The 12,845-nt window shown below is 42.5% G+C and overlaps 2 protein-coding genes across 11 annotated transcripts in view; both read left to right on the forward strand.

Moving 5' to 3' along the window:
• The window catches only part of ggt7 (gamma-glutamyltransferase 7), a 111,975-nt gene extending 109,503 nt beyond the window's left edge, over positions 1-2,472 (forward strand). Inside the window, exon 16 of the transcript XR_013500310.1 lies at positions 2,462-2,472. The gene's annotated coding sequence lies outside the window, so the exon portion shown is untranslated. The remainder of the gene's footprint in view (positions 1-2,461) is intronic.
• Positions 1-12,845, forward strand: part of ncoa6 (nuclear receptor coactivator 6) — a 68,838-nt gene that overhangs the window by 35,313 nt on the left and 20,680 nt on the right. For 7 of the 10 annotated variants that reach the window (XR_013500308.1, XM_078236791.1, XM_078236795.1 and 4 more), the window contains 2 exons: positions 2,873-3,000; positions 3,925-6,849. Coding sequence is in view for 8 of the 10 variants with exons in the window: in XM_078236791.1 (XP_078092917.1) it covers positions 2,873-3,000; positions 3,925-6,849 (3,053 nt within the window). In the remaining 2 variants the exon portion in view is untranslated. The remainder of the gene's footprint in view (positions 1-2,872; positions 3,001-3,924; positions 6,850-12,845) is intronic. The other 3 variants (XR_013500309.1, XM_078236796.1, XM_078236797.1) reach the window with 1 other exon arrangement.

The raw sequence follows: 12,845 nt of genomic DNA on the forward strand, positions 1-12,845 counted from the left end.
AAATAATAAAACCGGAACCTAATTGAATTCACCGATTCCCATACTCCTCCGTTGATGGGAAGGCAGTGGTGCAGTGGTATTGTCATGGATTAGTAATCCAGAGAGGCAGGGTAATGTTCTGGGGATCCAGGTTCAAGTCCCACCACGACAGATGGTGAAATTTGAATTCAGTCAAAAAAAAAATCAGGAATTAAAAGTCTAATGATTACCTTGAAACCATTGTCGATTGTCAGGAAAACCCATCTGGTTCACTAACGTCCTTTTAGGGAAGGAAATCTGCCCTACCTGTGACTCCAGACCCAGAGCAATGTGATTGACTCTTGAATGCCCTCTGAAATGGCCTAGCTCAGTTCAAGGGCAATGAGGGCTGGGCAGCAAGTGCTGGTCCGGGCAGCGATGCCCATGTCCCATGATCGAGTTTTTAAAAAATCCTGTTGCAGGAAGGCTAGGCTGTGGGATAAAAGCAAATTACTGCAGATGCTGGAATCTGAAACCCAAAAGAGAAAATGCTGGAAAATCTCAGCAGGTCTGGCAGCATCTGTAAGGAGAGAAAAGAGCTGACGTTTCGAGTCCAGATGACCCTCTGTCAAAGCTCTTTCCTGAATGAAGTGCCAAACTCCATCATATCAAATCACACGTACACAACAGCGCATATTGAAAGCTGACGTGAGCTTTTTTCTTTGCTGTCTCCATCTAGTTTCAGTCTCGTGCTCTTCCACGTTCAATTTGTGTGTGTGTGTGTGTGTGTCTCCCTTATGACCCAAGCTTGTGTATTTTACTCTCCTTCCATCTCCAACCCTTAGCTTGGGTAGCTCGCTGTCCTATTTCCCATTGGTCCTGTGCAGTCAACCATACAACTGTTAATTAAGTGGTGCTCTCTGAATAATTGGAAGAAGTGGGAGGACAAGACCAACAGAGCTCACGCCACGTGCTTGGTTTCAAAGCATGACAACTGGAAAACCATGTGGGGGTGGGCTATTATTTCAGAGTCACCAACAGCAGCAGTGAGGAGACCAGTCGCCCGTTTCTGTAGATTCCTGGAAATCATGCATTGGAACCATGTGACAGGTCCTCCACCACCTTGTAGTTTTGGCCACAATTGCATGCTCAGATTCCTTATTTGTTGCACTCTGAATTATTCTGCTGTTAGACTTCAAAATACGTCACACAAAGTATGAAACCTTTCTAAGCAGGGTGACACTCATAGTTTTAAAGTTTATTTATTTGTTAGTGTCACAAGTAGGCTTACATTAACACTACAATGAAGTTACTTTCAAGCCAGGAATTGAACCCGGGTCCCTGTGCCACCATGCCGCCCGCTTAAATACTTATCCGTAAATGTTTCTATTCTTTTGTATTCTTTGATTTATAAATGATGTTGCTCATTTCAGTAAAGCTAGCTAAGCTAAATAATTATTTGGGGCTTTGCGTTACTGAGCACTCAACTAAGGCAAATCAGTCACATTTGTAACCAGTATGCAAATACCACACCGAGCTAGGGAAAATCCCCTAGTCGCCACACTCCGGCGCCTGTTTGGCTACACTGAGGGAGAATTTAGCACGGCCAATGCACCCTAACCAGCACGTCTTTCAGACAGTGGGAGGAAACCAGAGCACCTGGAGGAAACCCACGCAGACACGAGGAGAACGTGCAGACTTTGCACAGACAGCGACCCAAGCGGGAATTGAACCTGTGAGGGTGGACTGTGAGTCAGCAGTGCTAGCCACCGTGCCGTCCATATGAGCACCCCTCCCCTGAAAAAAAATGTACTTTTGGCCGCATAAATGTTTGTTTTCACCTGCTTGCGGACTGTCAGCCTCTGCTAGTTTTCTTTAAGTTTGAAACACGCCACAGCACGAATTATCAGCAGCCCTCTCATGTGATTTACTTTGTTTTCTGGATTGTGCTTACTGTGACTTGATGTGGCACACATTTTTACTCATTTGAAAAGAAATAAACACTGTCCTGGTAATTCATGTCTTCACTTTCAATCCAGGCTAAACTTTGATTCATCAGCAATATGATGGAAAAAACTAGTATGCTTTTCAGCAGAGTAAAAACATAATTGGGTAGAGTTTTGAACAAAACAAATGAAAAGTATTTCCAGTGTTCCAAACTCAAAAATCTGTGCCCTTCCTTAAGTTTCAGATCGCTAATTTATTTCTGTAATTCCGGCAATCCATTTATTTGGAGATGGTGATTTATTTTCTATTCCTGTTTCCCTCCACCTCAGGTTTACTGTTCTCTTTTAAACCTCGAGCAATGTTTTAGTTTTTTTTAGTTATTTATTAGTGTCACAAGTAACATTACAATGAAGTTACTGTGAAAATCCCCTAGTCACCACATTCCGGCGCCAGTTCGGGTACACTGAGGAAGAATTTAGCACGGCCAATGCACCCTAACCAGCACGGCTTTCGGACTGTGGGAAGAAACCGGAACACCCGGAGGAAACCCATGCAGACACAGGGCGAATGTGCAGACTCCACCGGGAATCGAACCCGGGTTCCTGGCGCTGTGAGGCAGCAGTGCTAACCACTCTGCCATTGTTTCACCCCAGGGCCAATGTCTCTGGCTGGTGGGATTTACTTGTACTATGCTTTTTGCTCTCTCTCCAACTCTTCCCCACTCACACTGACTGAGGTTGGCTGACTTGAGATTATGACCTGTGGCAAGTTGTTTTGGTAAGTTGCTGAATATGTGATTGGAGTTCCTCGAGAAATTTTGCAGACCTTGACATGTCTGTTTCACGTTACTTTTCCCTCAGACTTGTATGGCACTGTTCACCTCTCTCCGGCTTACAGATTACTGCAGTGATTGATGAAATAATGTAATTATGTGTATGGTATAGAAAAACCATGTGACTTGTTTTAGGATTTCAGACGCCCGTCAGATGCAGCCTGGTCTGGACGATGCGGAACAGCAGCAAATGACAGGAGAGCAGGGGGTAGGACTTGACCCAGCAGCCAACAAATTGTCTGAATTTGCAAATCGACCTGCAGGTAAATACTTTTTGTAAGGGTGGCTAAAGTTCTGTAAAAAAGGGGAACAGTAAATGTGCAATCAATGTTGAAAAGAAAATAATTTTGGCATATCTGAAATAAAGTGGAAAATACACAAGCTACACAAAAAGTACCTGAGGAAAACATGTCACTATTTTGCGAGGCATCCTTCAGATTGCTTTTGTTTATACAGCATTTGTGGTTTGTACCTGAATTGTCCAAGCTTAGTTACTTTTAATAATCACTGTTCAAGTGATGCCCTCAAATTGTTCAGTAACAACTGAATTTAGTCTTCTGCTGGACGGCACCGTGGCACAGTGGTTAGCACTGCTGCCTCTCAGCACCAAGGACCCGTGTTCAATTCCAATCCTGGGTCACTGTCCGTGCGGAGTCTGCACATTCTCCCCGTATCTGCATGGGTTTCCTCCCACACTCCAAAGTTGTGCGGGTTAGATTGATTGGCCATGCTAACTTGCCTCTGAGTGTCAGGGGGATTAACAGGATAAATATGTGGGGTTACAGGGATCGGGCCTGGGCGGGATTGTTGTCAGTGCAGTCTCGATGGGCTGAATGGCCTCCTTCTGCACTGTAGGGATTCTATGCTTCATTTTCAATATAATGTTTTCAGCCCAAGCATTGTCCACAGATTTTAGAATTAAGTGGGATAGGTGCCGTTTTCATTTGATGCAAAGTAATTCCCCTTTCTCTTCCCCTGAACCCCCCAGTACCACCTGTCCCCACAGAAATTATGGCTTAAAGTTATGTTTAACGAACCTTACTTCACAGAAATAATCAGACAACAATGATTCAAAGGATATCAACATTTTCTGACACAATTAAGAAACTCTCGTTTGTAAATTTTAACATTTTAACAGGTTGATCATTTATCGGATGTTTCTGATCCATATTGTATGTTCCATACAGGGTTTCACATGCAGGCAGTTGATCAAAGACCTCTGAAACAAACAACTATTCAACCCATGCAACATGCTCAGCAACAGCAACTACAACCCCAGCAGCAGCAAATGATGATGATGTTGATGATGAAGCAGCAGCAACAGGACTCATCAAAGTCCATTAAAATTCCAATGACGCCAAGCACACACCCATCAAAGACAGCCTTAACTCCTGAAGCCTCAAGGATGCCAATGGCCCCAGCTGGTAATATGCCAGTCATGGTAAACTTGCCTGGGCAGAGTGGAGTGCCACCATCGCCAGATAAATCAAGAATACCTTTACTAGTTGGCCATCAAGCTGCCAGCACTCTAAGGAAAATGTCTTTTCAGGAAAGTCTGCAAAACATGCCATCGTCAGTACCTGAAGAAGTAAATCCAGCTACACATCATACTGATGGAATCGGATCCGAACTTCCACTTTCTGTTGGAAGCCAAGTTAACGCGGGGCAACAGCCTGTTCCACCACCAAACCAAGTACTCATTAGTGGGGCTAAGCCAGGGCATTCTCAAATCTCAACGCCACAAGGTGCAAGTTCACAGCAGCAAGGAACTATTCCAGTGCAAGGCGCTCACAATCTTCATTTTCCCAATGCTACCACAAACACTCCGACCTCAAGACCAAAAACGCCAAATCGAGCGAGCCCCAGGCCCTACTTTCCTCATACGCCCACCAATCGACCGCCCAGTACAGAGCCTTCTGAGATAAGCCTGTCTCCTGAAAGATTGAATGCTTCAATTGCGGGTCTTTTTCCTCCTCAAATCAATATCCTCTTGCCTCCGAGGCAGCCACCTCTCAACAGAGGATTTGATCAACAAGGTCTAAATCCAACTACTCTGAAAGCAATTGGTCAGGCGCCAACAAGCATGCCTCCACTCGCCAACAACCCATCTGCTCCCGCTGCATCACAAGTGAATAAACTGGATTCCGTTATAGTTAGTTCGGGAAAACAGGCAACTGGAAAACGGGCAAGTCCTAGTATCAGTAGGAGGTCAAGCACTGGCTCCAGCAGGAAAACTGGCCAAAATGCAGGTAGACAGGGTGGAAAAATCTTGAAATCATCCTTGATCCCTCAGCAGAACCCAGCACTTTTACCAACCCTAGATGTACAGAAGAATATTCTAGCCAACTCTGCACAAATGTTATCAAATCCAGCTCCTGGAGTTTTAAATGATCCTACCAATACAGTTTCAGGTGCACAAAATCCAACCATTTCTGTCAGGATATTGGGCAACAATCCTGAAGAAAACAAGGAAGGACCAACATTGTCTGGGAATGATGGTGTGTTGAAACAAGTCTCCGTCAATAAAGAACAGATGACCTTTGAATGCAGTCCTCAGAGCATAAACAAGTTGGAGAAGAAAAATGGCCCTGAAGTGCAAATAAATAAGGGGAATAAACCACTGGAACCCAGTAAACCTGGCTGGGGTTGCGATGAGAAAAGTATGACCTTACCACCTTTAAGAGAAGTTCCAATTTCACTTAATCAGCTTCTGGACACTTCTTGTAGTCCTGGTGCTACCGTTAAGACCACTAGTTCCAATCAGATGGAAAAACCTGTACCTTCTGGAGATAAAACAAAAGTAATAACATCAGATGCTTCTACTGTTAAGGAAAACCCTAGCACGTCAATCCCATCACAAACTGCTTGTGAAAGTGGCACAGCCACACTGCGGCCAGATGCTGGTGAACTAAATACTAACGTGACTCAAAGTAGCACAACATTGGCGCCTACACCAGTAGTGTCTGCATCCATTTCTGTCTCAAATCAGATTACAGTGTTTGTAAGTTCTAGTCCCATTAAATCTACAACCAATGTTACGGCAGCTGCACAGACTCAATCCCAACCTCCCGTTTCATCTGTGGTCACAACTCCAGCCTTAAATAATAAAGTGATGGTGTCTGAGGTACAACCAGTGGTACAGTCTGGTTCGCAGCCAGCGTTTATCTCCACACCTGTGTTTATAAATACGTCTGTATTCCAGGTTGTTAAAGAACCTTTGCTACCACAGTCAACCGCTGTGCCTAAAGTAACTGTGCCCTCCACTTCTACGTTGGCGCCTCAGTCAGTTACTGTAATCCAGATCCCACAAACTGCTCAAAGTTCATCATGCCCAGCAGCTTCGCCCACCCCATCAGTCAATAACTCTATTAATTCTACTTCTTCGCCAACAAATAGGACAGTGGTCCAGAGGTCATCACCAGTTCAACCACCATCCAGCTCTCCAGCAACTCCAAACATCTCCTCAGCATCTCCTCATAGACCAGCTGTGGACTTCAGCCTCATTGACCCTCTTCAGAATAATGGCATGACTGACCACAGCTCTTCAGCTTCATCCCATGCCACAGCAGTTGCAACGTCGCCTACATCTGCTAGCCCAGGTAGCTCTTCTAGTAGTAGGCGAAGTCCAATATCGTCCAACAAAGGAAGAGGGAAGGTAGATAAGATTGGTCAGTTCCTTATGACCAAGGCATGTCAGAAGGCCTCCCCAGATAAAAAAGATGACCCAGCAGCATCTGAATTGGCTTCCCCAGGTGTTGATGATCAGGTGCAAAAAGCAGCACTTCCTGGTAGTCCTGAGGGAGGAGTTCCTCCTACAGAAACTAATCAGACCATTATTCCTCCTCCAGCTAGTCAACCAGACATAGGCACTTCTGTTAACGTCACACTTGGTACAACTAGCAGCTCTGCTTCTACTGTCTCTGTTTCCTCACCTGCGAGTACATTGAATAGCACTGCTCAAAACAGTTTCACGTCAGCCATCATTCCCCAGAACCCTGAGCCTGAATCTGTAGTACCTGTTGGTGATAGCAGTCTTGCAATCTCACAATCTGAGGGAAGTTGTTCGTCAGGAGAGAAAGTGGGAACAAATAACGATCACCTACCAAATACAGGTATCTAATTGGTACTATGCATGTGTTTGCAGGATTCTGTGTAAACTAAGCACCAACACGCAGCCTTATTTTTTTTTAAGCAGACTTTAGTTTAGCCACCTCGTCTACATTTTTTGAGTTGCTTCTAAAATAATTCTGATCCAATCATCCCTGGGTACCATAATGTGTCACTCTGCTCTGCTTGGAACTAATCATTTCATTTTGGAGGCAACGTTTTCAGTGAATATTTTTGAGGATAAATATCAAAACCCCAAAACTTTACATTAGTCTTTTGGTCGAATTTAACCAAATACTGTGCATGGTTGCACACATCTAAATCTTCCAAAACTAGTGTTACAGTTTAATTTAGCCATTAGTGATTTGATATCCAAGATGTGTGGGGATCATTGAAATTTAGGTATGCCAGCCCCTTCTTGAAGCATAAACTAGAGTGCTGCTTTCACCTTTACAAAATTGGCCATGGTACATCCTATTGATTCGAATAGAGGGAAAGTTGGAATATTTTTGGAATGTGCTCCCTAAACTCGAGTGAAAGTTTTAGTTTAAGGTAATTTTTATTCAGGGCATTTCTAGTTATGATGTCAACTGTGGCTCAGTCGGTAGCATCCTCACCTCTGATTCGGAAGATTGTGGGTTCAATTCCCAATCTAGGACTTTAGCACCAGAATCAAGAGTGACACTTCAGTGCATTAGTGAGGGAGTGCTACACTGTTGGAAGTGCCATCTTTCAGATGAGATGTTAAGCTGAAGTCCTATCTGCCCCCGCGAGTGAACTTAAAAGATCTTGTGACACTCTTAAGGAAGAGCAAGGGAACTAGCGCCAGTGTCCCTGCCAATATTTACCCTCATTCAACATCACAGAAACAATTCATCTATTCACACTGCTATTTGTGGCAGCTTGCTGTGTGCAAGTTGATTCCTATTTTACAACAGTAACTACACTTGATGTGCTTAATTGGCTGTAAAGCACTTTGGGATGACCTGTGATCGTGAAGGGTGCTTTATAAATGCAGACCTAATTCTTCTCTTTATTTCCTCTTTTTGAGAGAGTTTGTTTGCAAAGAAATAGAATAGCAAGCAGAAATACATGTAAATTTTATTTGTGGGTAAAATTTTAATTAGACCATTGCTCCATATAATTCATGCATGGTATAATAGAGGTCATCTTAAAATATAGTGAAAGCATGGTAAGAGGCTCAAATGGCTCAACATCCTTTGCCTGTAATAACGTTCCCATTTAAAACAAGTAGAATTTGTTAAGATTTCTTGCCTTCCCTTTTTCCCCCCAAGTGTTGAGTTTTATTGGTACTTCCACCTTGAGAGCTGTTCAACCAAGGTATTTCATACACAGAAAAGGAGGAGGGAGGGGTACATTGTAAGATTGATTTGATGATATGGTTGTGCATATAATGGAAGTTAGTTTGCAATCAAATTGACCCAATGGAAAACTCTTGCTAACAATGGAATGGTCAAATCCAGCCTAAAAACCGCTAATCTCTATGAGAGTAAAAACAGAAAGTGCTGTGTTACGACTGGGTGAGGAGGAATAAGCTGGTCCCCGGTTTTCCAACCTCCTCGGCTGGTCACAACAAAGATTTGTTTAAAATCCTTTCCCAGTGATATCTGTTCCCAATCCAAATGTATTTATTTTTTATATGGAGCCAATTTAACCAGGCTTTCTTGAGTCAAGGAAAGAGTAAGTTTATTAGTCACTAACACCTGAGGAAAATAAAGACAGGACCACACATATACACAGGTCAGAAATGAGAAGTTGACTCCAAATAAAAGGTTAAAAGATATATACAAATCAGCCCTTGGCTTGTCTGTGTCTGTGTTGGTAGCACATTGTGGTTGGTAAATTGGGTGATTTCAGTAGAACTGACTTTGGCAGATTCTGTTGAAGACCTGTTGGCTTGTCTCAGAGCGAGAAATAGCCTGGATCTCTCTGCAAGGTTAATTGAAGAGGCTGTCTTGTTTCTTTCTGTTCATGTCTGCCAGACCACCTGCCTCCAGCAAGAGAGAGAGATGGCCTGTTGTCATTTTTGCTGCTTTGTTTTTCAGCATTTCAGAGGTTGTGAGCCAGTTTTTAACCCATTTTCTCTGTGTATTCCAAAGTGGGGGGGATAGTCATGTTTTGCTTTTATCTCAGATCCTTTTACATATTCTAAAAGTTAAATCAATAGGCGAAGGGTGTTTTTGGATGTCTGATGAGATGTATGAAACAGTCTCCATTGTCCTCACTAACCCAGGAGATTGTCCAGCCTCTCGCATTTTCCATACATTTCTTTGAAATGTCCTTTTGGAAGTAGATCCTGGCACCTTTCAGGTACGAAATTCCATATCCTCCCAGGGAAGATCTGTCATTATAATTGACGTAGGGCTTTTTCGGAAAGTGATCACTTTGTAGTACCAGCCATCTTTTAGTCAGTGCTTACTAATTTCTTCAAAAAAATACCAATCTTCCTTGAATAGTTCAATGTGCCTGAACTCAGCAGGTCCGGCAGCATCTGTGGAGAGAGAAATAGAGTTAACGTTTTGAGTCCAATATGACCGTTCTTTGGAACTTCCTATTTTTATTTCCCAATCTCCAGCATCCACAGTTTTTGGCTTAATGAATATCAGTTGCTCACTCTTTGTCCAATGGTTAATTTTCTTAATCATTTAAAAACTTTTAACGTAATGTACTTGCATTTATATGACATCTTTCACATCCTCACATACCACAGCGCTGATTGATAATGAATTACTTTTGAAATGTCACTGTTATTGTGTAAGATAACATAGCAGCGAGTTTGACAACACCAAAGTCCCACAGAGCGGGGCGAAATAATGACCAGTTTACCTGTTTAAATGGTGTTGGTTGAGGGAGGAATGTTAGCCATGACCCTGGGAAAATCTCTTGCTCTCTGGATAGTGGCATGAAATTCCTTTCAGCTACTTTTTACACAAAAATCTTCACCATGAAAATGCACAATTAATGTGCTATATTTTACAATTGAATTAGCAAATGTAATTTTTAAAAAATGATTACTTTAAAAAGAATGCATTAGAATGACACCTTTCACAATCTTGGGATGTCCAAAAATGCGTGGCACGGTGGCACAATGGTTAGCACTGCTGCCTCACAGTGCCAGAGACCCGGGTTCGATTCCTGGCTTGGGTCACTGTCTATGTGGAATTTGCATGTTCTTCCCGTGTCTGCGTGGGTTTCCTCCGGGTGCTCTGGTTTCCTCCCGCAGTCCAAAAGATGTGCAGGTTAGGTGAATTAGCTAAATTCTCCCTCGGTGTACCCGAACAGGCACCGGAATGTGGCGACTAGGGGATTTTCACGTTAACTTTATTGCAGTGTGAATGTAAGCCAACTTGTGACTAATAAATAAACTTTATTTTAACTTTTGTTCCACAGTTAACTTTAAGTGTAGTAACGTAGGGGAATGTGGTTCACAATCTGCACACATTGAGGTCCCTCAAACCGCAGAATAGCCTCTTTAAGTGAAGTTAGTGTGTTAGTGTTATTGGCTAGGTTCTCCTGCTCTTCGTATAGTGCCATGGGATCTTTACTGAGGGTGCCTTGGTTTAATTTTCCAGCCAAGAAACGGAACTTCCAACCGTTCAGCACTCCCTCAGTACTGCACTAAAATGTCAGCTTGAATTCCGTGCTGAAATCTCTAATGTGGGGCCTTTCTCATCCTTAGGACTCCCAGAGCATAATTTATAACCAAAGAATTACTTCTGAAGTGTGCTCGCTCTTGTTTTATGGGTAATGGTGGATGATTCAATAGTTTAACATCGATGCTCATATCCTTCCTGTCGTAAGCTCTGATTCTGTTTCCAATGCAAAAATCCAGATTGACAAGACAGTCATTTGGACCATCCCAGCTCAACTACTTAACCTACAGTCCATCGTCACAACTGTCAAATAATTCCAACCTTTTACCCACAGTATGTAGAATTTCAGTAGCTATGGTTACTTGTTAGCACAGACATGATGGATTGAATGGCCTGCTGTGCTGTATCATTCTTTTATGACAGCTGAGTCATTTTGCTCTTCTCTGCTGGTTTGCAATATACCCATCGTTACTCACGGAGAACATGGACATATTGATGAAGGCGTAAAGGTGTAATCATTTACTCTCAATAAGGCATCAATAAAATTTAAAACACTCCTTGAAAGAAAGGGCATTCAAGTGATAAAGCCTATGAAGAGTAATTTCATCAGGCTGTTATTGGGAATCTGAAAACTTTGACTCTGATGAGAAAATATAGATACTAAGGCCTATTCCATTGGAGCAGAGATGGTGAAGACTGAGACTTAATAATTATGAAGGGTTATGGTAAGATGGGAAATAAACTTGTTGCCATGGCCAGGGAGAAAGTAATGAGATGTCATCAATGCATAATTGGCAGTGAAGTGAGACGATATGGAATTTTCTTCATCCAGCGGATTCTAGGAGCATTGAATGCTTTGTCATGGGGAGTATACCAAGAATGATTACGATCTTTTAGGGGAAGACTAGATACGTATTTGAGTCTGAGAGAGATACAGGGCTATGGTAAAATAGTGGGATGTAGGATGAGTTTTGAATTGCTTTAACACAAGTTGGTACTGACAAAAAGGGCTGAATTGTTGAATTCTATGTTGTAAATGTTGGTTCTGTGAAAATGGGGGAGAGTGAGGGAGCTTGGAAACAGTTGGCTAATGAAGAGATTACATAATGGGGTTTTTCTTTAGGTTGATGTTTTATGGATTAGAACATGGATTAGTCGGATAGAATAAAAAGATTCTCCAATCCTAAAGCAAACATCCTTATAAGTCACCCTTGAAGCATCAATCTGATTTAAGACCTAATGATTTTTTAAACGTTCATTCATGGGTGTCACTGGGTAGGACAGCATTTATTGCCCATCCTTAATTGCCCTCGAGATAGTGGTGATGAGTTGCCTTCTTGAACCGTAGCAGTGCATGATAAGATAATACTTAAAACTGCACAGAATTTACACCTTGGAAAAGTCTGTACCGGGAATTATGCTCCACACAAGCTACTTCCCATTTTACTGCATCTGTCCCCATCGGGATAACCTTCCGTTCCTTTCTCTCTCGTGTTTATTTAGCTTCCCGTTAATGCATCTGTGCTATTTATCTCAACTGCTTTGTGGCAGCAATTTCCACATTCTAACCACTCTTTGTTTGTTCTCTTTGAGTAACGCAGTTCCTCCTGAATTCCTGATTGAGTTTATTTGTTATATATTTGAGAGAATTTTTTCTTTTTCCCCACCCTTTCTGTTGCTTCAGTTTCATCTTCTGTTTTTTCTTGTCTTTTATTTGATTTTCTTTTGATTCTTTCTCTGATCTGATATTCCCTTGAGAATCTTAGTTTCCCTCTGCAGCTTTCTGCTTGATTATACCTTTTCACACTTTGCTTTGACCTGGTCCCACAGTGCTGTGATATTGGTGGCTTTGCCACCTGACTGGAGTGCTTTTTCCCTCTACCGTTTAGATCCAGCACTTCATGTTTATTGCTGTGACCATAGGTACATAAGAACAAGGAGCAGGAGAGGGCCATCTGGCCCCTCAGGCCTGCTCCACCATTCAATAAGATCATGGCTAATCTTTTTGTGAACTCAGCTCACCATAACCTTTAATTCCTTTACTGATCAAAAATCTATCTATCCTTGCCTTAAAAACATTCAATGAGGTAGCCTCAACTGCTTTGCTGGACAGGGAATTCCACAGATTCACAAGCCTTTGTGTGAAGAAGTTCTTCCTCAACTCAGTCCTGTATCTGCTCCCCCTTATTTTGAGGCTATGCCCCCTAGTTCTAGTTTCATCTGCTAGTGGAAACAGCATCCCTGCGTCTATTTTATCTATTCTCTTCATAATCTTATGTTTCTATAAGATCTTCCCTCATTCTTCTGAATTCCAATGAGTATAGTCCCAGTCTACTTAGTCTCTCCTCATAAGCCAACCCTCTCAACTCCGGAATCAACCTAGTGAA

The sequence above is a fragment of the Mustelus asterias genome, chromosome 20, assembly GCF_964213995.1.
Source record: "Mustelus asterias chromosome 20, sMusAst1.hap1.1, whole genome shotgun sequence".
In the NCBI taxonomy this organism is placed as follows: domain Eukaryota; kingdom Metazoa; phylum Chordata; class Chondrichthyes; order Carcharhiniformes; family Triakidae; genus Mustelus; species Mustelus asterias.